The sequence below is a fragment of the Mytilus edulis genome, chromosome 3 (genome assembly GCF_963676685.1).
Source record: "Mytilus edulis chromosome 3, xbMytEdul2.2, whole genome shotgun sequence".
Classification (NCBI taxonomy): Eukaryota; Metazoa; Mollusca; class Bivalvia; order Mytilida; family Mytilidae; genus Mytilus; species Mytilus edulis.
The window spans coordinates 39,534,636-39,560,080 of record NC_092346.1 but is presented as its reverse complement, the minus strand read 5'-3'; the positions used below and the strand labels follow the sequence as shown (position 1 = coordinate 39,560,080).

General features: G+C 31.8%; 3 protein-coding genes across 3 annotated transcripts; 2 read left to right on the top strand and 1 right to left on the bottom strand.

Moving 5' to 3' along the window:
- Positions 1-4,104: 4,104 nt before the first annotated feature.
- On the bottom strand, positions 4,105-7,896 carry LOC139516468 (uncharacterized). Its single transcript, XM_071306603.1, has 2 exons — positions 7,781-7,896; positions 4,105-6,037 (listed from the first exon to the last, which is right to left on the bottom strand). Exon 2 carries the CDS (start codon positions 6,034-6,036, stop codon positions 4,336-4,338), a length of 1,701 nt encoding a protein of 566 aa, XP_071162704.1. The 5' UTR covers position 6,037; positions 7,781-7,896; the 3' UTR covers positions 4,105-4,335.
- A 2,157-nt stretch (positions 7,897-10,053) lies between these two features.
- LOC139515249 (RNA-binding protein 25-like) lies at positions 10,054-19,146 on the top strand. The gene is made up of 9 exons (XM_071304813.1): positions 10,054-10,072; positions 14,293-14,384; positions 15,357-15,548; positions 15,777-15,846; positions 16,066-16,130; positions 16,908-16,954; positions 17,861-17,942; positions 18,525-18,614; positions 19,069-19,146. The coding sequence occupies exons 1-9, from the start codon at positions 10,054-10,056 to the stop codon at positions 19,144-19,146; spliced, it is 735 nt and encodes a 244-aa protein (XP_071160914.1).
- A 72-nt stretch (positions 19,147-19,218) lies between these two features.
- Positions 19,219-23,015, top strand: LOC139516470 (RNA-binding protein 25-like). Its single transcript, XM_071306609.1, has 5 exons — positions 19,219-19,345; positions 19,974-20,170; positions 20,978-21,046; positions 21,806-21,952; positions 22,692-23,015. Exons 1-5 carry the CDS (start codon positions 19,219-19,221, stop codon positions 22,782-22,784), a joined length of 633 nt encoding a protein of 210 aa, XP_071162710.1. The 3' UTR covers positions 22,785-23,015.
- The last annotated feature ends 2,430 nt before the right edge of the window (positions 23,016-25,445 follow it).

Here is a 25,445-nt window from a genome sequence, read left to right as displayed (position 1 = left end):
TTTTAGGAATTAGGGGCCAAAAAGGGCCCAAATAAGCATTTTCTTGGTTTTCGCACTATAACTTTAGTCTAAGTAAATAGAAATCTATGAAATTTTGACACAAGGTTTATGACCACAAAAGAACGGTTGGGATTGATTTTGGGAGTTTTGGTTTCAACAGTTTAGGAATTAGGGGCCAAAAAAGGGCCCAAATAAGCATTATTCTTGGTTTTCGCACAATAACTTTAGTTTTAGTAAATAGAAATCAATGAAATTTAAACACAATGTTAATGACTACAAAAGGAAGGTTGGTATTGATTTTGGGAGTTTAGATCCCAACAGTTTAGGAATTAGGGGCCAAAAAGGGACCCAAATAAGCATTTTTCTTGGTTTTCGCACCATAACGTTAGTATAAGTAAATAGAAATCTATGAAATTTAAACACAAGGTTTATGACCATAAAAGGAAGGTTGGTATTGATTTTGGGAGTTTTGGTCCCAACATAATAAGGGGCCCAAAGGGTCCAAAATTAAACTTTGTTTGATTTCATCAAAATTGAATAATTGGGGTTCTTTGATATGCTGAATCTAACTGTCATGACTGTGTATGTAGATTCTTAACTTTTGGTCCTGTTTTCAAATTGGTCTACATTAAGGTCCAAAGGGTCCAAAATTAAACTTAGTTTGATTTTGACAAAAAATGAATCAGTTGGGTTCTTTGATATGCTGAATCTAAAAATGTACTTAGATTCTTGATTATTGGCCCAGTTTTCAAGTTGGTCCAAATCGGGGTCCAAAATTAAACTTTGTTTGATTTCATCAAAAATTGAATAAATGGGGTTCTTTGATATACCAAATCTAACTGTGTATGTAGATTCTTCATTTTTGGTCCTGTTTTCAAATTGGTCTACACTAAAGTCCAAAGGGTCCAAAATTAAACTTAGTCTGATTTTAACAAAAATTGAAATCTTGGGGTTCTTTGATATGCTGAATCCAAAAATGTACTTAGATTTTTGATTATGGGCCCAGTTTTCAAGTTGGTCCAAATCAGGATCTAAAATTATTATATTAAGTATTGTGCAATAGCAAGTCTTGTCAATTGCACAGTATTGCGCAATGGCAAGAAATTTCTAATTGCACAATATTGTGAAATAGCTATTTTTTTTTAATTAGAGTTATCTTTCTTTGTCCTGAATAGTAAGCAAGAAATATCTAATTGCAAAATATTGTGCAATAGCAAGATTTTTTTTAATTGGAGTTATCTTTCTTTGTCCAGAATCAACTTAAATCTTTGTTATATACAATATACAATGTATATTCACTTTTTACTACCAACTGATAAATTAAAATAATCTTTACCATTCAGTGATAACAAGCAGTTTTTTTACATCTTAATATTTTATGATGTATTTAAATGAGTAGTTATTGTTGCAAACTCCATTAGAAATTTTAATTGAGATTAGTTTTGGAATAAGGGAAAGGGGGATGTGATTAAAAAAATTGGGTTAAATTTTTCTCATTTGAAATTTCATAAATAAAAAAGAAAATTTCTTCAAACATTTTTTTGAGAGGATTAATATTCAACAGCATACTGAATTGCTCTAAGAGAAAACAAAAATTTTAAGTTCATTAGAACACATTCAATCTGTGTCAGAAACCTATGCTGTGTCAACTATTTAATCACAATCCAAATTTAGAGCTGAATCCAGCTTGAATGTTGTGTCCATACTTGCCCCAACCGTTCAGGGTTCAACCTCTGCGGTCGTATAAAGCTACGCCCTGCGGAGCATCTGGTTATGTATTGCATATATGTTTTTCGTTCATTTTTTGTACATAAATTAGGCCGTTAGTTTTCTCGTTTGAATTGTTTTACATTTGTCAAATCGCGGCATTTTGTAGCTGACTGCGTCATGGGCTTTGCTCATTGTTGAAGACCGTTTGGTGACCTACAATTGTTAATTTCTGTGTCATTTGGTCTCTTCTGGTGAGTTTTATCTTTGCAATCATACCACATCTTTTTTATATTGTAATAAAAACCACAAGAATATGCCCGGCTGAATTTTAGGAAAAGAAGAATAATTTTTATACGACCGCAAAATTTGAAAATAATTTCGTCGTATATTGCTATCACGTTGGTGTCGTCGTCTGCATCGTCGTCGTCGTCTGAATTCTTTTAGTTTTCGCACTCTAACTTTAGTAAAAGTGAATGGAAATCTATGAAATTTTAACACAAGGTTTATGACCACAAAAGGAAGGTTGGTATTGATTTTGGGAGTTTTGGTCCCAACATTTTAGGAATTAGGGGCCAAAAAGGGCCCAAATAAGCATTTTCTTGGTTTTCGCACTATAACTTTAGTTTAAGTTATTAGAAATCTATGAAATTTTGACACAAGGTTTATGACCACAAAAGAACAGTTGGGATTGATTTTGGGAGTTTTGGTTTCAACAGTTTAGGAATTAGGGGCCAAAAAAGGGCCCAAATAAGCATTATTCTTGGTTTTCGCACAATAACTTTAGTTTTAGTAAATAGAAATCAATGAAATTTAAACACAATGTTAATGACTACAAAAGGAAGGTTGGTATTGATTTTGGAAGTTTAGGTCCCAACAGTTTAGGAATTAGGGGCCAAAAAGGGACCCAAATAAGCATTTTTCTTGGTTTTCGCACCATAACGTTAGTATAAGTAAATAGAAATCTATGAAATTTAAACACAAGGTTTATGACCATAAAAGGAAGGTTGGTATTGATTTTGGGAGTTTTGGTCCCAACATAATAAGGGGCCCAAAGGGTCCAAAATTAAACTTTGTTTGATTTCATCAAAATTGAATAATTGGGGTTCTTTGATATGCTGAATCTAACTGTAATGACTGTGTATGTAGATTCTTAACTTTTGGTCCCGTTTTCAAATTGGTCTACATTAAGGTCCAAAGGGTCCAAAATTAAACTTAGTTTGATTTTGACAAAAAATAACTCAGTTAGGTTCTTTGATATGCTGAATCTAAAAATGTACTTAGATTCTTGATTATTGGCCCAGTTTTCAAGTTGGTCCAAATCGGGGTCCAAAATTAAACTTTGTTTGATTTCATCAAAAATTGAATAAATGGGGTTCTTTGATATACCAAACCTAACTGTGTATGTAGATTCTTCATTTTTGGTCCTGTTTTCAAATTGGTCTACACTAAAGTCCAAAGGGTCCAAAATTAAACTTAGTCTGATTTTAACAAAAATTGAAATCTTGGGGTTCTTTGATATGCTGAATCCAAAAATGTACTTAGATTTTTGATTATGGGCCCAGTTTTCAAGTTGGTCCAAATCAGGATCTAAAATTATTATATTAAGTATTGTGCAATAGCAAGTCTTTTCAATTGCACAGTATTGCGCAATGGCAAGAAATATCTAATTGCACAATATTGTGAAATAGCAAATTTTTTTTAATTAGAGTTATCTTTCTTTGTCCAGAATAGTAAGCAAGAAATATCTAATTGCACAATATTGTGCAATAGCAAGATTTTTTTTTAATTGGAGTTATCTTTCTTTGTCCAGAATCAACTTAAATCTTTGTTATATACAATATACAATGTATATTCACTTTTTACTACCAACTGATAAATTAAAATAATCTTTACCATTCAGTGATAACAAGCAGTTTTTTTACATCTTAATATTTTATGATGTATTTAAATGAGTAGTTATTGTTGCAAACTCCATTAGAAATTTTAATTGAGATTAGTTTTGGAATAAGGGAAAGGAGGATGTGATTAAAAAAATTGGGTTCAATTTTTCTCACTTGAAATTTCATAAATAAAAAAGAAAATTTCTTCAAACATTTTTTTGAGAGGATTAATATTCAACAGCATACTGAATTGCTCTAAGAGAAAACAAAAAATTTAAGTTCATTAGAACACATTCATTCTGTGTCAGAAACCTATGCTGTGTCAACTATTTAATCACAATCCAAATTTAGAGCTGAATCCAGCTTGAATGTTGTGTCCATACTTGCCCCAACCGTTCAGGGTTCAACCTCTGCGGTCGTATAAAGCTACGCCCTGCGGAGCATCTGGTTATAGTTTAAAATCCAAACAATAATGGGATTGTTGCAATTAACATAAATCAAGTACCATAGACAAGAACTTTTAAGTCTTTAATGAGTTACAAAGAGCTTCATCACAAAATTATTGTAATATTTAGGACAGATAAAAAGAAGGAAATTCTACAATATGTATTAACCGCCAGCATGATACGAGGAAGATCTAGCTTGAAAACTGAAGTGAGTTATTTGTTGATTTCATGATCTTGTAATCTACTTTTAATATATACTGACTTCGAATAATTTTATTTTTTAAATCTGGCATTTATTTTCATTGTTTGTTCCATTTGCAATTGAAAATCAAAACACTTTTATCAAACCCACTGTTTGAAATGTACAGCTTACTATATGTATTGTTGAAAGCAACACTCAATGGTGTGTCAATTCCATCTGATTTCTTTAACAGGATTTTATTGACTTTTAGGTCAGGGGACAGACGATGCAGTTCATGAGAGTTGTAACATGTGACGTAAACATTTCTTTTTGAATCTAAAGTCATTCCAAATGGTTTGTTTAGTTCACAACTGGAAATAAAAGTTCCATCCAGTTTCAAGCTATGAACTTTCGTGTTAGCGCTATATTCATAATATTCAGAGCAATATAGCACTTCATCTTTAGCGCTTATAAATGGCATGAGTGAAATTATATTGCCTTTACCAATTTCAACAGTTTTAAGACATTTTCCATTTGTTTTCTCAATAAAGTACACATTTCCAGAGGTCCCACCGACAATTATTGTATCACGAACTACTGCAATACCATACATGCCGTAGTCCGCCATAGTAACCTGGAGTTGTCTACCAAGCATCATGCTTGATAAATTGACAAATTGGATAATCTTGACATCAACCAAACTAACGACTGCTTCGTTTGTATGTGGTATTATAGCTATACCAAATACCCTTTCGGAAATAGTACATGCTTGAATCTGCACACCTGTTTCTCTGCATGCTATTACATTATCTTTAAAGTTACTAATCATGTCATTACACAGAAGTAATATATTGTCGTCAGTTACAGCTATACAAGAGATTCTGCCCAAATGTACAGGAATTTTCTTTTCAAACTCGAACTTTGTTGGTTCTCTGTCCTGTGTTTGTTGTATTTGTGCTTGTAGATGTTTATGAGGCTGGTATGACACAGAACATGGAGAAGACGTCGGCTTCACCAATCCAATGGAACTTATGGAAGATATCAAATCGACCTGTTCAAAATCAATGCCATTCATATCTAGAGACAGAATCATCTCCTGGAGATTTGTTGATTGTTTGATAATTTCTGGTCTTACTTCATTCAGCAGGATAAGCATTTGACTTTCGGAACCATGTTTTGAAAGAAAATTGACTTGTTCCCATATATCTTCTATATTTTTATCTCTTGTTTCCGCTTCAGACAGATCGGTCGAAGCTTTTTTTTCAAGTTCGCTCTCCAAAAAACTCACACCAGACGCAACTTTCTTTTCCAATTTATCGAGATGCTTATTAATATCACTTCTAAACTTTTTAACCTTTTGTAGTGTCGATTCTTTGGTCCTTCCTATGTGTTTCTTGTTCTTCTCTCTATCTTCTACTAACTCCTTTGTCGACTTCCGTAATGCAGAAATATCTTTATAAATATCATCATACATGACTGAAGACTTTATCCCTTTAGCCGCGACATCTAATGGTAGAATCTTACCACAAGTACGATGGGTATTAGCCATACATGATCGGCACAGTAAGCAATCATGATCTGAACAGAAAAACTCTAAAGGCATACCTTGATGATCGTTGCAGTATTTTTTTAACTTGAAAGTACGACCGGTTAAATCAGACGTATCAACCACGTGATGAGAACTAGTAATCTTTAGAGCGCTGTGAACAGAAGTGCAATCTGTACATAGCGCATCGTTGCAATCTGTACAGAACTTTATGGCGCTAGATGATTTTTTTAATCTAGAACATGGGTCACAAATCAGCGCCTTAGATGCCATCCTGAAACGATAGACAAATTAGATACATATGCTTTAAAATTTGTACTTCGATAAACCAGAAGATGAAATCACTGAAATTTATATAGAAGCTTATTTGTAAAGCGCTTTGGACGCATTTAATTCCGAATGGTGTTTTTTTACAACTGGGTTAATTCCTCTTTTGGTAGAAAATCTGTCATCTATTATCATGATTATCAACAGTTCAGTGATCAGTACCAAAGTACACTTTGCAGTATAAGTTATTTGCATCGAGGAAATGTGTTTGTTTATTTTATCTGAAAGGTCTCTTAAATTTTTATCGAAGAATAACTAATATTTTATTAAAACGTCAGATCTTTAGTTCCGCTAAAAATTAAACTATTTTATTTTGCGTCATTCAAATCTAATAGATAATTGGTATCAACATGCAACTTTTAATATTATACTTGTTTTGTGGACTAAACGAGTTGTACAATGTTTTGTGTGTTTGTTTCGCGCAGATAATAATTCTAAAGCTGTTATCCTAACGCTAGCAAGTTTAGTCTTGTTGACTTGATTGCTTTGTTTGTACACATATTATATGCTCAAGATTTGTAATTTAGATTGACAACTGCTATCAATAGATAGGCGGTGTTTCTGCGTTTTTACATTATACTTACAAATGATATTGAAAGGTAAGCAATGTTGCGTTTCTTTGTTGACATATTTGTTTGTTTTTATAGTGATCAAGATTATAACGCAAGTTTGAAATGTTCGAAGTACTAAGTATTTTCTTATCCCAGGCATATATTAACTTAGCCGTACTTGGCACAACTTTTTGGAATTTTGGACTTCAATATGCTCTTCAATTTCATATACTTGTTTGTCTTTGTAATTATTTGATCTGAGCTTCATTGATGAGTCTGATGTAGACGAAACGCGCGTCTGGCGTATCAAATCAAAAGAGTGGTAACTTTGATACTAGTAACTATTGACGACTCTACCCCTATTTTTGACATATATACCTATTAAATCTGTTTGTGTTGTTCACAAATCGTTGTCAATATAATGGACTAATACTTGACTGGTACACAATTAAGAGGTTTAGCTAGCTTTAAAAGCATGTTTAAATCATCAATTTCTACATAAGAAAATGTCTGTACTTAGTCAGGAATATGACAGTTGTTATATCCATTCGTTTGATGTGTTTTATATTTTGATTTTGTGATTTGATAAGGGATATTGCGTTTCGAATTTCCCCGGAGTTCAGTATTCTTGTTATCTTACTTTTCTTAAGTCCAAGTAATAACACGTTCTGAGGTCGAATAATAACGTTTATGAGGTCGAATTTTATGTACTGATGTAGGCGTCTCCCATTATTTGAGTTCTTATGACAAGCGATCAGCAGGTGTATAATAGTATAATAACAGGTAGAAAATAACATCAAAATCACCCTTTTTAATTATGAAGCTTTAAACAACAGCACTTATATAATTTCATCGAAGATAAAAGGAAACAATATCATTACTTTCACTTTCTATTTTTTGTTTATTTTTACACCTTTTGTAGCAACGAAACAATGCAACATTCACAGAATCTGAATAAACATATTTAACTCTTATGAAATAATATCGATCTTTTTTCATTACTTCAGTGAACGAGGAAGAAAATTACTTACTTGGTACATGCCAAAAACAATTGACATAAAAAAAAGTAGCACAATACACAGTTCAATCTTTTCGGAGTGACCTTTTGTTTTTGGCATGTTTAATTTTAGCAAACTTACCTTCTATGTATAGGAAAATTTTCAGCAGAGAAACTTTGGATTTAAGGTATATGAACTGTTGTGTGTCGATATGCACAGATATATAATTTAGGAGGTATAACGGAAGTATTGGTGACGGAACACATTATCTCCCTTCCCAAGATATAACGTTATACAATATTTTACTTTTTTCACTTATTTTTCTTATTGACATTTATACCGGCAAATATAAAATATTTGATTTGAATGTATAATTTAACACAGTTCATCAGGATTTGATTGTTAATTTGATCAAATTATAAGAGAATCAAAATTTGTGCATTTTATTATTCAGAAAATAAGAAAAAATACCTGCATGTATTTTGTTATTATCTTTTTCTGTTCTCACAAAAGGTTCCAAAATAAGTTAAGTTTGGACGATGTTGAAAATGTTCATTGTTATAATTGCAATGTTTAGTAATGATTGATATGATAACATTAGAGGAACAACAGATTAATGCACAACAGTAGATCCTTATCAAATTTAATTCACTGACAGGTGTTTGAATCGATTTACGTAATTTGAGATTCTTCAACCTATTGTCACATTGATTCTACTATTTTAACCAAGTTCTATAAGTTTCAAAATCAGATTTCCAAATCTCGGAAAAAAATCAAATGCATTTATTCTAGTTTTGCCATGCTTTCATACGTTTGAAGGTCCACATTTGACAGCTCTTTCTAATAGTAAGTATGTAAAACTTTGTTTTGATTCGGAATATTGACAAATATTTGACCAAAATTTGGTGATTTTTCACCGAATACAAAAAATATGCAATAACAAATAAAACAAAGTATGCAAATAAATAGGTACGAAACAGCTCAACGGTGACTGCTAGCACTAAGCACACAAATGAAGCACTACGACAGACAATAGAAGATTTCTCAGACTTAAAATCAAGTCAGTAAATGATACCAATCTATATTTTTTTTTATTAATTCTAAAAAGAACCAACTCTGATGAACATTAAAACGGATTAATTTATTGTTACTACAAGTTAAATAAAAAAAACTGACATGGCCTTTCCAAGTTTCATTAGGATTTTGTTAATTGCTTAGTGGTACACTACACCTGAACATAAAAAAGGATGATACACTAAAATGGCTAGATATTGACGTGTTAGTATAGTCAGCACTACTGTGTTGACATGAATTATCATTGATATGGTAATATTTATAAATAAACAGTTTACACAACTTTAAATCGTTGAAATATTGAGGCTTTTCTACCTCAGAAATAAATTACCTGAATAGCTATGTTCGGCAAAACTTGAAGGTAGTTTGGTCCTCAATACTCTTCAACTTCGTACTTTATTTTGCCTTCTTAACACTTTTTGATTCGAGCGTCACTGATGAGTCTTGTATAGATGAAACGTGCGTCTGTCGCAAATAATAAAATGTCAATCCAGGTATCTATGATGAACTTATTTGTAAAAGTTTGTTATTCAGTTTGAAAACAAATACCACTTTTGGTACGTACTGCCCCTTGTCTACAGATCAATTGGGTCTCAACAATTGCCGAAATTTTATTCTTCTTGATCAAGCATTACTAAATTACAGTATTTATTTAAATTAACGTCGGTTTTACTTTATAAAAAAAGTTCCTATAATCATATAAAACCTGCATGGTCATTCAGATAACATGTTATTAATCAATTTTGTTTTGTTTTCTTATTATGCATTTATCTATAGGTCTATGATGTTTATCATTTGTCAAGTTGTAAAAATGCTTTTGTTGCTATAGTATATTCAATGTTTTTGGCAATTTAGTATTCATTCATTCATTCATTCATTCATTCACAGATTTAAAACTGTATTATGTTAAAACTCGATTAATATGAACGAGTTATGCGTTTTTTGAAGTGATAAATAGTTGCTAAGTAGTTTTTTTTTGTAATGCCTAAGTTGTCTGACCTGAAACTTTTTCATGTAAGGATATTTATATTAAAATTAATCAAAGATAGCAGGATTAAAATTTTGTGCGTCAAACGCTTATTTGTTCTATAAGCGAATCATGGATGACACTCAGATCAAAATGTTAAAAAGGCCATATAAAGCAAGAAGTTGAAGAGCATTGAAAAACCAGATGTTCCTAAGGCTTTGTTAAATACAGCTACGGTTATTTATTCATGGGTAAAAAAATAATTGATATTTCATATTATATAAGTTCACGAAATTTTTTTATTCATTTTGATTGAGACATGTATAAAATTACTGTTTGTTTTTCAGATAAAATAAAGGTCTTTATATTTGACATGGCTATAAAAGAGGGAGGTTTGGCATGCCACAAAACCATGTTCAACCCACCATTTTTTCCTTTAAAAATGTCCTATACCAAGTCAGGAATATGGCCATTGTTATATTATAGTTCGTTTCTGTGAGTGTTACATTTTAACGTTGCGTCGTTTGTTTTCTCTTATTTTTTAGTGTAAATTCGCATTGCGATAAGACGTGTCACGGTACTTGTCTATCCCAAATTCATGTATTTGGTTTTTATATTTTATTTGTTATTCTCGTGGGATTTTGTCTGATGCTTGGTCCGTTTCTGTGTGTGTTACATTGTAGTGTTGTGTCGTTGTTCTCCTCTTATATTTAATGCGTTTCCCTCAGTTTTAGTTTGTTACCCCGATTTTGTTTTTTTGTCCATGGATTTATGAATTTGAACAGCGGTATACTACTGTTGCCTTTATTTCTTGAAAGACTTTTTACATACAGATTTTTTTCAATTATTATACTGTTTTTTTTTTATATTGATGCAATTCAAACTCATTAAATGATTCAAATTATATTAAGCCTTATTTGCAGTCATGTTTCAGAACAAGTACGTGCAAAATTAGCTTTTCTGAGCTTTCCAGCGACATAAATCAGTGAACAAATAAACAATTCGAAAACCTCTGTATGGTAACCTTGACAACCCTGACTAATGAATGATATCTGGATAATCGTAGATTTTTCCGTTCTGATGGAAATTTATATGGTTTGATTCTTGCATTATAAAAAAATTGTCCATCATATCTGGTTAATCACTCTGCTAAAGACGATTTTACCAAATGCAACATAAAATCTTTTTTTTCAAAATCATTACCATCCAACTTATCCACAGTGTAACGTTCTTATTTCTATGAACAAAAGCCGTCTCTATGGCCGCGCACGAATCAGAAGTGAAATATATATATTTTCCCAAGTTCTGTTAGCAAAAAACAATCTTTTTGTTCCATGGCGTTGTCTGCTTATTTCAGACTTGTGAGTTTGCATGTCCCTGCGGTATTTTTCGCCTCTCTTTTACTCTGAACACAAGTTTTCATTATTCTAAAGTTAAAGACAGACTAAGAGAATAAGTTTAACTTTGATTTTTAAAAAGGAATAGTCAAAGTAGATACAAATATCGTGTACTAGAAGGGCAAAATTCGTCTTTATAGGAAAGACAAAACATTTATACGTAAAGAATATTTTGTTAATGATACTTTTCAGTTTATTACAAAGGTTTTAGAATAATTTAGTTTGCTCCCCCACATAATATGTAACAGTGGCATATGTTTGTCCATAATAAAATTGAAATTATCCTACTGTATTTTTTTGTGGAGCCTGCGACTTTTGTAGCAGAAAGTTCGACATAGGGATAGTGATACGGCGGCGGGGATAACTTCTTAAAAGCTTTATATTTTAGAAGGTGACAGACTTGGATGCTTCATACTTTGTATATGGATGCCTCATGTTTCGAAGTTTTTGTCAGTCACATGTCCAATGTCCTTGACGTCATTTTCATGGTTCAGTGACTACTTGAAAATATTTTTTGTAATGTTAAATTCTCTCTCATTATAAGTAATAGGATAACTGTAATTAGTATGTGCGTACCTTGCAAGGTCCTCATGCCCGTCAGACAGTTTTCACTTGACCTCAACTTCATTTCAAAGATCAGTGAACAAGGTTAAGTTTTGTGTTCAAGTCCATATCTCATATCCTATAAGTAATAGGTCTAGTATATTCGGTATATGGAAGCACTGTAAGGTGTACATGTCCAACTGACAGGTGTCATCTGACCTTGACTTTTTTCATGGGTCAGTGGTTATAGTTAAATTTTTGTGTTTTGGTCTGTTTTTCTTATACTGTATGCAATATGTCTACTTTATTTGGTATATGGAAGCACTGTAAGGTGTACATGTCCAACTGGCAGGTGTTTTCTGACCTTGACCTCATTTCATGGTTCAGTGGTTAAAGTTTATTTTTTGAGTTATGGTCTTTTTCTTAATACTATATGCAATAGGTCAACTATATTTGGTGTATGGAATTATTTTATTATCTATATGTCAGTCGCACAGGTTTAATTTGACCTTGACCTCACTTTCACAGTTCATTGACCAATGTTAAGTTTTAGTGTTTTGGTCTGTTTTTCTTAAACTATAAGCAATGTTTAGTTTTCTTGGTCAATGTTAAGTTTATGTTACAAAACTTTGAATTTTTCGAACAACTAAGGATTTTCATATCCCAGGTATAGCTTATCTAAGCTGTTTTTGGTATAACGTTTTAAAATTGGAATTTTGGGTCCTCGATGCTCTTCAACTTTATACTTGTTTGGCTTTATAACTATTTCGATCTGAGCGTCAGTGATGTAGGCGAAACGCGCATCTGGCGTATTAATTCATAACCCTGGTACCTTTAATAACTATTATGTGACAGTTGTAATAAAGCTTTATGTTTAGGACTATCAACATAATATCAATGATTAGTAAAGAAGGCGAGACATTTCAGCGTGTGCACTCTTGTTTTTCAATTAATAAGGATAAATTGAATAACCAGGAATCTTCAATGCAGTTTCCGCCTGTCTATGTCCATTGTTCATGTTCATATTTTTATTGTTTAGAGACAGCTTAAGGAACAATAGTTTTGTTGTCACATGCAACTTATTATTAGTAATAAAATAGTTTTATTTGGTATAATTGGTACTTGCAAGGCCTCGTAGTCATTTCGATTGGGTTAACATTATTTTGACTTCATTTTATGGATCAGCATTCAAGGTTTAAGTTCCGTGGTCCCGTACGCATGTTCGGTATTTCCTTTGTAAAATGTACATGTTCTGCTGACAGATTCATAGTTTATTGGTCACTGCGAAGATATTTTTCCATTTCTCATATACTGTATATAAATAAGTCAACTATATGCAGTGTGTGGAATGATTGCAAGGTGTTCATTTTCATGGTTCCTCGGTCATAGTTTTATTCCGTGGTAAGTTTTAGGTAAGTTTCTCAGACACTTTAAGTTAACTTTGTTTTGTATAGACTAATCTGCCCTGTACCTCATGTTCACAAACGATTTATAACGACAAGTTTATGCGATACTTGTAGCATTAAAAACCTTTTTTGTTTTGTTTTGGATAATTGTCGTATGAATTTAATCACGATCAGTAAATGAAGGCAACAGTAGTATACCACCATTCAAAATTCATAAATAGATTAAGAGAAAATAAATCCGGGTTACAAACTAAAACCGAGGGAAACACATAAATTATAAGAGTAAAACGACGGTGTAACAAGAACATCGAAGTTTTACAAAATCAAACACCAATGCAACATACCGGTACATAGAAACGAACTATTTGGTAATAGTATAACAGGCGAGACATGTCTTATTATTTCGCTGTAAAACATTTTATAGGAGATAAATCTACAAAATTTGGAATGTGATATGCTTTAACAAGGAATTCATCCATTTCATGGTAACATACCTTGACTTAATGTTTTACATACATGGTAGTTTTTGATGAAGCTGAAGTCCAATCAACTTGAAACTTAGTACACATGTTCCTTATGATATAATCTTTCTTATTCTAAAACAAAATTAAACTTTTGACCCCATTTTCATGGTCCATTGAACATAGAAATTAAAAGTGCGAGTTTCAGGTTAAAGTTTTTGGTCAAGGTAGTTTTTGATGAAGCTGAAATCCAATCAACTTGAAACTTAGTACACATGTTCCTTATGATATGATGTTTCTTATTTTAAAACCAAATTAGACTTTTGACCCCATTTTCATGGTCCACTGAACATAGAAATTAAAAGTGTGAGTTTCAGGTTAAACTTTTTGGTCAAGGTAGTTTTCGATGAGGTTAAAGTCCAATCAACTTGAAACTTAGTACACATGTTCCCTTTTGGTCGATCTTTTTACTTTTAAGGCCACATTGGATTTTTGTACCCAATTTCACGGTCCATTGAACATAGAAAATGATAATGCGAGTGGGGCATCTGTGTACTTTGGACACATTCTTGTTATGTCCAGCTTTAATAATGATTGAATTTGAATATGTGAGGGAGATTGTCACCAAACAAAAAATACCAAGGGAACATCTAAATGTCTTCACAAAGCCTACTGCAATTTTCTGGCTCAAACACTTCATCTACATAGGGTTTTGACAGAGTAGGACACATTTCATTTAATTTCACATGGAAAACTGAAGGTTATACATAGATATTTTCTGAACAAAGAGTTTTTATGATTTCAGCCTTTGGTTTCTGTGAATATGAAGACCCTGAAGCTACTTTGCGATGTATGAGGTTACTCAATGAATGGACCATAGCTACTAAGAAACTTGTGGTAAGTTGATGATGAGAGAACCGAATTTGGCAAATTTTAAGTTTTAATCATTTTCAGATACTTCTTAGAAGTTAATGAAATTTTGTATAAAACTTTTGAAATATATGCATCTTATTTTTAAGAGTGAATATCATATGTAAGATTAGATAGAAAATTTGTGTACACTATTGTCAAGATAAAAATATTCTGAAGCACAGACTACATGAAATATGTTGGACAAATCCAGTGATTAATTGATCGGTCTGGTAAAATATTGTTGTATTCCGGTTCGAATGTCCGATGTTGTTTATTTCATAGATTTTTCTAACATTCTAGCAAAATCTCCAAACAAAATTCATTTTCATCTTTATTATTCATGACAACGATGTTTATTATGTTCAACAGCTAGCTTTTTGCCGTAAATCGCCATGTAATGTGTAAATCTGGGTAAAAACTTATCTGACAGACAAAAAAAACAACAATGGCTACCATCATTGGCACAACCGGAAATATAGACAGTACCGGATCAGATTCCAGGAACAGATAAGGCTCATTCCGGGTTTGACGATCAAATACAATAAATATTTGTTTTTAAATCCAAGCTGGTCACAAAATTCAGCTATGAAATATAAACAATAGAATTGAAAACCTAAAGATATATGAAAAAGAAAGATGAAACTGGAAATAATATTTTACACAGAAACTCTAAAAAAATTATTTAGTTCACAGACATGTCCATATTCAATAAAATGGGTTATTACTTTTGTTTATCAATGAAAAATGCATTTAAGCAATTGTACACAACTTTCATAACAATATACCCTCTTGTCACATGATTTTGTGCATTTAGGAGCAGAGTGGGGCACAAGTCATAAGTTTGTTTTATTTTGTCAGATATCATTTGATTCAACAGTTAGATTGTTAGATACTAAACATTCTAATGCAAAAGAAAAAAATAAAGCCTTGTACATTTTGTATTTATATTCCCTTTAGGTCAAAGTTGATGCCAAGACCAAAACATTATTAGATGAATTTAGAGCTGAGAAAAAGGAAGCAATGAAAAAAGAAGAGGAGAAAAAAGAAGCAAGCAAAGAAACTAAAGAGCCAATGGAAGGGGGGAAGATAAATCAGACGGGGAAGAAGGAGAAGAAAAAGATGAAAAGAAAGAAGATGGCGACAAAAACAGTGATTTAGATGAATTCACAAAGCGAGAAGATCGAGTTGCTAAAGCTGGTCTGGATGCCATCATGAGAGAATATTCTTCAGATTTATCTAAATCTAATGCACCTGGTAGTATTCAACAAATTAGGGTTCTTTTATTATCATGGTAATCTGGAAATTATGAAATGCATTCTTTTGTCAAGAAGTTTTTGCATCACATCCATAACACTATCTATAAGAAACTAATTTCAGATAGCATCACGTTCTAGCGATAAAGCATCAAATAACCATGATGATATAAGGCCCTGGGAAGACCACTGGGGTTTGAAGGTTTTAAATGCAAAATGACTTACATTTGGGTAATTTTGAACTATTTCTTAAATAAGGAATCCTATTAATTTACTAAATGTAGATACACGTGATCAATGATGCAGATGATTTTTAGTTATACCAAATTAATGCTTTGTCTGGTTTTTTTTTGTTGGTTATCAATGAAAGAAATAATTTTACCATTATGTAAATGAATTAAATTTGTTTTCAGAAAAAGAAGTGAAAGAAGAACCTAAACCTTTACCTAAGTCAAAAGACATGCCTATTAGAGACACTGTGAGTCACCTTAATTAGTTTACACAAATGTAATGATATAAAGAGTTATAGACACAAGTTATACCATTATAGCAGTTTGGAGGATTTAGCTAGACACACAAAGGAGTAGGTCCACCCTTATTTGGCCTCAAAATATAGCAGGTCTACAAAATTGTTAAAATGTAAATTTTAAGTTATTTATTGGAAAGTCATGAAAGTATAATGCTTCTACTACATAAATATGGGCTGTTTTTTGACAATACAATGCACAAATATCCGGTACTAGTATCATTAAGTCATGCTAAATTACTGAAATCTTCACAATGTTAGCATTTTAGTTAAATTTTGGACGGTTTCCGTTTAAAATGAAAGTGGCCGCATTTGTGTTCATTCTTAATATTGAAATGTAAGTTGTATTTGATTATGATACATAACATATATAAAGGTTGAGGATGAACACGGATGCGGCCACTTTTATTTTTGACAAAAACTTATAAAAGTGACAATTTTTGCCATATTTGATAGATTTTTCATATTTGAGCTTGAATTGGAGCGTTTGTAATGATTAAATCAATTAAAATCTTTCACATAAACTAATTGAATCAAATAAAATAGACACTTTAGTGTTTAAAAGTTCATAGATAAGCATTGACTTATACTTGCCACTTGAAAAGAAGGTACAATGTAGGTTTAATTCAACATTTCGAGTACAACTTAAGATTTATAAAAAGAGTTAAAAAAATAATAATTCAGTCCTGGTTTTTACATGTTGTTTTTAGAACCTTATTTTCTTGTCAGGACTCCAAATTCTACCCAGTAAGAGTCCTTGGGGGACTGTTATTCAGGTGAACTTTAAGAACTCTGCATAGAATATATAATCACTTTTATAGTTTGTGTGAAATGGCCTTTTTCATATTTTATGTCTATTCATGTCCCTTGGAAGAAGGTATCTTTCTATTTGATTACATGGTATACTCTGGATTCATTATTATTAGTTGGATACTAGTTTTTGTGGATTTCGTTGGTACAGGTTAACCAGTAAATTAAATGTTCAACGAATGACAAGTTTTCTACAGTCTTGTATGCAGACCTTGGCAAAATGACGAAATGAAATATACATGAGCATAAAATTGAGAATGGAAATGGGGAATGCGTCAAAGAGACAACAACCCGACCAAATAAAAAACAACAGCAGATGGTCACCAACAGGTCTTCAATGTAGCGAGAAATTTCCGCACCCGGAGGCGTCCTTCAGCTGGCCCCTAAACAAATATATACTAGTCCAGTGATAATGAACGCCATACTAATTTCCAAATTGTACACAAGAAACTAAAATTAAAATAATACAAGACTAACAAAGGCCAGAGGCTCCTGATTTGGGACAGGCGCAAAAATGCGGCGGGGTTAAACATGTTTGTGAGATCTCAACCCTCCCCCTATACCTCTAACCAATGTAGAAAAGTAAACGCATAACAATACGCACATTAAAATTCAGTTCAAGAGAAGTCCGAGTCTGATGTCAGAAGATGTAACCAAAGAAAATAAACAAAATGAAAATAATACATAAATAACAACAGACTACTAGCAGTTAACTGACATGCCAGCTCCAGACTTCAATTAAACTGACTGAAAGATTATGATTTCATCATATGAACATCAGGCACAATCCTTCCCGTTAGGGGTTTAGTATCATACCATCATAACATATATGAGAAGAGCATAACCCGTGTCATGCCAACAACTGTTTTTAGAATAAAGAAGGAAGAAGAAGAGGCTCATGAGAGAAGGAAGTTAGTAAAGAAATTAAGAGAGAAAGAAGCTGCTTACCAAGAGGTATAAACTCAATAAATACATTAACAAGTACATTGTCAGGTTACAAACTGGAATCAGTATCGGTTTTTAGTTTACAAACAATTTTTTATTGTTATTCAATGGTTTATAGGAATTATCCTGTCCGTCTGTCTATCTATCTTTACTATGTGGCTTGTAATCACTATATCTACTCAACTGCTAGACAAAAAAATATAAATCTTTACAGTTGTAGGACACTTTAAAATTAAATCCTGGTTCTCCATATTAAAAGTGCAATAATCAAGTTAATATACTTCACTATTGCTTTATGTAAGCACAACTTAGAAAGGGATGTAAATGTATGTTTACACACCTGAAGCAGTGGTTAATAGAGAAATAAATGGCATTAAGTTGACCGCAAAATGTATGGAGCTCCTTTGGAGCCAAGTAACAGTGTTTGGAGTAAGTCTGTAATATTACAGCCCCTGCATGGTAAGGATTAACTATTGTAAGCTTTAATGTTGAAATTTAAAAATAAGATATTAAAAAAGATGTTTAGAAACTATATTTTATAGGTTAGTTTATAGAATCATAAAATAAATGATTTCAATGCTTTATTCTCAGAGATTAAAGAACTGGGAAGCCAGAGAAAGGAAGAAAGCTAGAGAGTATGAGAAGGAAAGGGAAAGAGAGGAAGACAGAAAACAGGAAGAGATATGCATCTTGATGTATTATAACTGCTAAAGCTATATTATATATAAAAATTACAGATTATTTAATATGAAATTTGATAACTTTTGTGTATTAGTTGAGCAAAAAAAGGATTGAACATTAATTTCTGGGAAATAGTTATACATTTTATTATCTGGACCTTTTTCCTCAATGTTTACAATGATTTAGATAATTCTGTAAAAGTATGATAGTAAAGAACATTTAAATATTTCTGAAAACTTGTATTATAGCTGATTTCTTAAATATTATAGGGGTTGTCATGCTTAATTTTTACTCAAACACTAAATGAAATTCAGAATCTGAAATGAACCTGTATTTTTTAGGCAATTAAGTTTCTTTGACTTGAATTAATGTCTATAGATTTATAAATGGGTATTGCAAATATTAAAATTTTCTTTTTTTTTTAACCATGACTTATTTTTATGTTTCATTATAGGTAAGAGAGGCCAGACGATTGAAGGAGTTTTTGGAAAACTACGATGATGAAAGAGATGATCCAAAATACTACAAGTAAGATTACATTATTTTATTATATTGATTGGTTAAATGTACTTATAATGTTCAATGGTGGGGGAAATGATGAAACATGAAACCCACATTACGTCCTATTTCAAGTAATATTAATGTTAGTCCTTTGACAGATGATGACAGTAATCTACCTCCTGATGAAACCTCACAAGATACCAAGCTAAGCTTTAGTGCTCTCAAACTAGGTAATTAAGTTATTATAATATAGGATGTAAGGCATTCTACCTCCTGATGAAAACCTACAAGATACCAAGTAAATCTTTCTTGCTCAATAACTTAATAGGTACTCAGAAAGTTAGCAATGCTCTTCCTAAGGCCTTGTAGCATAATATAACCATTGTGCTGTTTTTTACCATGGTGCTATCAGAATTTAATGACTTTGTTCATATAATTTTCGGAGGAAAAAAACATTTCAAATCACATGATAAAAATATAGAGAAAACACTGAAACATTGTAAGTACTTTTAAAATAGGTATTGATTTACAAAATAAAAAAATAATGTGTCAGTGCACTTAAACTCTGTAAGTACTCAAAAGATACAGAGTAAGGCTTTAGTCCCTTTCAACCAGGTAGGAAATGACAAAGACACAAAGTTGTTAGATCTCTTTACTTATTCTTAAGTTCTTTTAATGATTAGTTTGTATGCCGCTTTACCATGTTTACATTCTTTAGTTTCAAAATTGGTGTCGTTTTTGTTTCTGGAGGGAAAGTGACCATTGTTGGAAAATGCAAATAGAGCTAGGTGAGCAACACAGACTCTCAAGAGATATTTGCTGTTATGTACTTATATGAATTTATTTTTATATTCACAGGAGCTACAAGTCCAACAGAAGGATCTACAAATAAACGTAAAAAATTAACAGTTAGTGATGTGTTTAATCAGGACGATGAGGATTCGGCTGATGGTGCTAAAAAACGTAAACTTGTTCCATTAGATTATGACGATGATAAAAATGATAAAAAGGCAGCAGCATCTGCAGAAGAAAAACGTGCTAAAATAAAACATTTAGCTCGGTACTTATACATCTCGTCAATGTGTTTGTATTGGCTTTCATTTTTTTTGTGTGGTTTGTTTTGTATTTGCGACTTTTTGTATTTCTTTTGTTCTTATAACGTGACTCTGTACGCTAAAAGATCCCGTCAGTATGATATTGTTCTATTATATGTCATTATGATATATTTCTATTATGAATTACAATATACGTTGAACCACAAACGTCAAAATCATTCAATCGCGTAGTGGTATTAACTATTTTTGGATTCTTATAAATTCTATATATAACTTTTGGACTAGTTTAAATCTCGGTCTATTTCTTAAATTTATTCTTACATACTTTTGATTTTTTAACCCTGTATGCTAACATTCCCATGAAAATTTTAAAATTGTTTGTACGCACATTGAACGACAAATTTATGTGACGTATAAAATTTTCTGACGTCAGACACTCAATAAATGTGTTCGTAGATAGTAGATGTTTTTGTGTTCTGTTAAATTGTTCCTTTTTAAATTGTTAAACGATGATGACTGATGTACCCATATTTTGACTATTATATTTATTGTGTCTGTTTATTTAACGCATCAATGTAAAAATATCGGAAATTGATGAGACTGTCATTAAAGTGAGAGGGTTAGCGCTATAGAACCAGGTTTAATCCACCATTTTCTACATTTGAAAATGCCTGTACCAAGTCAGGAATATGACAGTTTTTGTCCATTCGTTTTTGATGCGTTTTGTTATTTGATTTTGCCATGTGATTATGGACTTTCCCAATTGATCTTCCTCTAGGTTCAGTATTTTTGTGATTTTACTTTTTAATTGAAAATATTCCTACAGCAAAAGAGGAACTGTTTTCTTATCCTCTGGACTGGACCATTGTTGATCAGGTATGGTTATATTAACATGAGTAGAAGGGTCAGGTGTTGATATTGACACCAGTACCATCAAGCTGAACAGTGTTTTACAACAACAACTCTGCTAAGATGCATTCTGATAAATGAAAAATGGGAACATTGAGCATTATAAACATACACCCACATCTGACTAATATCAAGAAAATAAATATTCAGATAAATTGTTGCTTCCCCATTGACCAAAATAAAATGATAAAACAATGTCATTGAATGCTATTGTTTAAGGCTTATTTGACACTAGTTAAGGCATGGTTTTTCATAAGACAGTTAATTGAATCAGGGCAATGGAATAGCATCAATCTGTTCACTAGAAGATTGTTATGAGTGAAAAAAGAAAGAGGTTTTCATCAATGAAATAGCATACCTATGGCTTTAAAACCCAATACACATCTAGAGAAGTATACTGTCTTCAACAAAAGATGGGGGTATATTCACTATGTCAAGCTTTAAATCAATGTAACAATGTAAAATAACAGCTTATTAATTGGTCATAGATCTGCCATAAACACCTTATTCCCCAAATGACAAGTAATATTGATACATAACAAGACAACAACTGATAAGTGATATGAACTATTATATTATGGAATAAAATAGAGAATGGAAATGGTGAATATGTCAAAGAGACACCAACCCGATCAAAGAGCAAATAACAGCCAAAGGCCACCAATTGGTCTTCAATGCAGCAAGAAAAGTACCTACTTTCCTAATATGGTTTTGTTTATTTTATAGAGTTTAATGGATAAAAGAATTAAACCGTGGGTAAATAAAAAGATTATAGAATATATTGGCGAAGAAGAACCTACACTAACAGACTTTATATGTCAAAAAGTAATGGCTAGAAGTACTCCACAAAGTATACTCAATGATGTAGCTATGGTAAGTTGGAAAACAATCGGTAAAATGAGAAAGATTATTGAAGAGAGCTTTCCTAACATGTATACGTACGTATATACAAAAAGAAGATGCAATATCATTGCTGATGAGCAAAGTCCACACCTCATAGTCACATAGTTAGCTATAAAAGGCCGGGAAATGTGCAAATGTTAAACAATTCAATTGAGAAAACCTAACCTTCTTATTTATGTTCAAAATAATGAACATAGGTATGCATAACAGTAAAACTATTATTGTTTACATTTTAACCAACTCAAACAGGTTGTAATCTTACCAAAAGTATAACATAGCAAAACAAAAGTGAAATATAATACATTAATCTACCAGAATAATAATATACAAAATATATTTGAATAAAGTTTTGAAAAATTAAATCAGGAAATAAATGCCTTTAAAGGAAACATTATTTATTTTCCTCAGACATTATTTTAAACTAAGCAAAATTTTTGTAATTATTATGTCCAAACTCCTATGGTCATAACTTTTCTATATTTACATCATTACAAAGCCTTTCATTTATTAGTAAGAGCAATAAGGAATGTAGACATTTCACTACAACAGTTTACTTTTACATTTGATTGATAATTGATCAGTAATATTTCCTAGCTGCTGTTCACTGTATGCTGCTCTTTTAAAAGTATCAATTGTGCCACTGTGACTAGCAATGTTATTGATTTTAAATGTATGTAATGATGATATATATGATATATGTATTTTGTAGGTTCTTGATGAAGAGGCAGAGGTATTTATTGTTAAAATGTGGAGACTGTTGGTGTATGAAACAGAGGCTAAAAAATTAGGACTTGTTAAATAATCATGACAGCAGTGCAATCAGTTTTCATTTCCTCATTTATTTATATCATGTTATTATGGACATTCAAATTATCTGACAGTTTGTTGTTGATTTGTGATAATGATGAATTTAACAAAATTAATGATAACTGTTGATTGATGAAACACAGTTGCAATTTTGACAGTGAATGAATGAGACTATAATTTTGCAATTTATGCAAATTTGAAAAAAAAGGTAGCAGGTTTATGCAGATTGATACAGTAATTATTTATTACAAAGAAGTTGGAAAGAAAGTTTATGGACCCTTGAAGTAAAATCTGTGATGGGGAGTATGTTAAAGGCAGCAGTGCTGAGCATCTCAGCTGAGGGTGAATTTGGTATGAGTGGAGGAGAATAAATGTATGTGTGTGTGTGTATGTATGTATTTGTGCTTGAATAATGAAAGAAGAATGAGGGAGTGAATTGTATATGATGTGTGATTGAAATAAAAATTTTATACACTGGATTTATAGTTTGTTTTATTCATGAACGCTAAAAATGGAGGTTGTTATTTGGAAAAAAAGGTTTTAAGTTGGAATTCATCAGAAATTTTATATATTTTTACATCTCCATCTGAAGAAGAATATCTATTTAATTGTGTTGATGTAGGAGAAGGCTAAGCTTCATTAATTGTTATTTGCTTAATGTCCAGTGGTAAATATTTCATGCATATATTCATATTCGGCTAAGTGGGTCAATGGTATCAAAGGTGAGAATTGTAACATCCACTGTAATAATGAGGCTATGTTAGACAGGGGATAGAAAGTTGGCTCACAACTGACCGTCCCTGGACTCATTTAAAGAGTTTTAACAAGGGTTAATTAGCATTTAGAGAGTGTGGCACTCTTTACATGGTCGTTGTATATACTTTCTTTTTTCGACTATATTTTTCCCCACTTTAGCAAAAAGTCTAATCCCAAAAATACTGAACTCTGTTGAAAATTCAAAACGAACAGTCCCTAATCAAATTGCAAAATCGAAAGCTCAAATACATCAAACAAATGGATAACAACCGTCTTATTCCTGACTTACTACAGGCATTTTCTACTGTAGAAGATGGTGGATTAAACCTGGTTTTATAGCTAGCTAAACTTCTAAAGCAAGGGTTGTATTGCCCAAATTACAACACTAGATGTCATTGTTACGGCTGTATTCCTATAATCCTGTCAGCCCTTGTGTTAAATGAAAGTGAAACGGCAAGTAGACAATGCAGACCACAGCATTTATTTGAACAGTGTCAGAATGAAGCAATATTTCATTATACGACCTCTTTTTTGGTCGTATATTGGTATCACGTTGGCGTCGTCGTCCGAAGACATTTGGTTTTTGCACTCTAACTTTAGTAAAAGTAAATAGAAATCTATGAAATTTAAACACAAGGTTTATTACCATAAAAGGAAGATTGGGATTGATTTTGAGTGTTTTGGTCCCAACGGTTTAGGAATTGTGGGCCAAAAAGGCCCCAAATAAGCATTTTTCTTGGTTTTCGCACAATAACTTTAGTATAAGTGAACAGAAATCTATGAAATTTTAACATAAGGTCTATGACCACAAAAGGAAGGTTGGGATTAATTTTGGGAGTTTTAGTCCAAACAGTTTAGGAATAAGGGGCCAAAAACATTTCCCAAATAAGCATTTTTCTTGGTTTTTGCACAATAACTTTAGTATAAGTTAATAGAAATCAATGAAATTTTAACACAAGGTTTATTTCCACAAAAGAAAGGTTTGGATTGATTTTGGGAGTTTTGGTCCCAACGAATTAGGGTCCAAAAGGGTCCAAATTTAAACTTTATTTGATTTCATCAAAAAATTAATTATTGGGGGTCTTTGATATTCCAAATTTAACCGTGTATTCAGATTCTTAATTGTTGGTCCTGTTTTCAAATTGGTCTACATTAAGGTCCAAAGGGTCCAAAATTAAACTTAGCTTGATTTTAACAAAAATTGAATTCTTGGGGTTCTTTGATATGCTGAATCTAAACATGTACTTAAATTTTTGATTATGGGCCCAGTTTTCAAGTTGGTCCAAATTGGGGTCCAAAATTATTATATTAAGTATTGTGCAATAGCATGAAATTTTCAATTGCATAGTTTTCCACAATAGCAAGAAATCTTTAATTGCACAGTATTGTGCAATAGCAAGAAATTTGCAATTGCACAGTATTGCCCAATAGCAAGAAATCTTCAATTGCACAGTATTGTGCAATATTAAGAAATCTTCAATTGCACAGTATTGCGCAATAGCAAGAAATATCTAATTGCACAATATTGTGCAATAGCAAGAAATTTTCAATTGCACAGTTTTGCGCAATAGCAAGAAACATTCAATTGCACAGTATTGTCCCGTTTTCAAATTGGTCTACATTAAGGTCCAAAGGGTCAAAAATTAAACTTTGTTTGATTTCAACAAAAATTTAATATATGGGGTTCTTCAATATGCTGAATCTAACCATGTATTTAGATTTTTAATATTTGGGCCTGGTTATCAAATTGGTCCACATTGAGGTCTAAAGGGTCTAAAATTGAACATTATTTGATGTTCAAGAATTAGAAGAACATTATTTTTCACCGGTCACTCGTTTCTTATGACTTTAATTACCAGAATAATAATATACAAAATATATTTGAATAAAGTTTTGAAAA

Bases quoted from the DNA above. Each gene is read 5' to 3' on its own strand.
- LOC139516468 (XM_071306603.1), bottom strand. From the start codon at position 6,036: ATGGCATCTAAGGCGCTGATTTGTGACCCATGTTCTAGATTAAAAAAA.
- LOC139516470 (XM_071306609.1), top strand. From the start codon at position 19,219: ATGAAACCCACATTACGTCCTATTTCAAGTAATATTAATGTTAGTCCT. The intron at 19,346-19,973 runs GTAATTAAGTTA...TTATATTCACAG, and splicing joins CTTTAGTGCTCTCAAACTAG to GAGCTACAAGTCCAACAGAA. The intron at 21,047-21,805 runs GTATGGTTATAT...TTTATTTTATAG, and splicing joins ACTGGACCATTGTTGATCAG to AGTTTAATGGATAAAAGAAT.
- LOC139515249 (XM_071304813.1), top strand. The intron at 15,549-15,776 runs GTGATTTAGATG...AACTAATTTCAG, and splicing joins AGAAGATGGCGACAAAAACA to ATAGCATCACGTTCTAGCGA. The intron at 16,131-16,907 runs GTGAGTCACCTT...TTTTCTTGTCAG, and splicing joins ACATGCCTATTAGAGACACT to GACTCCAAATTCTACCCAGT.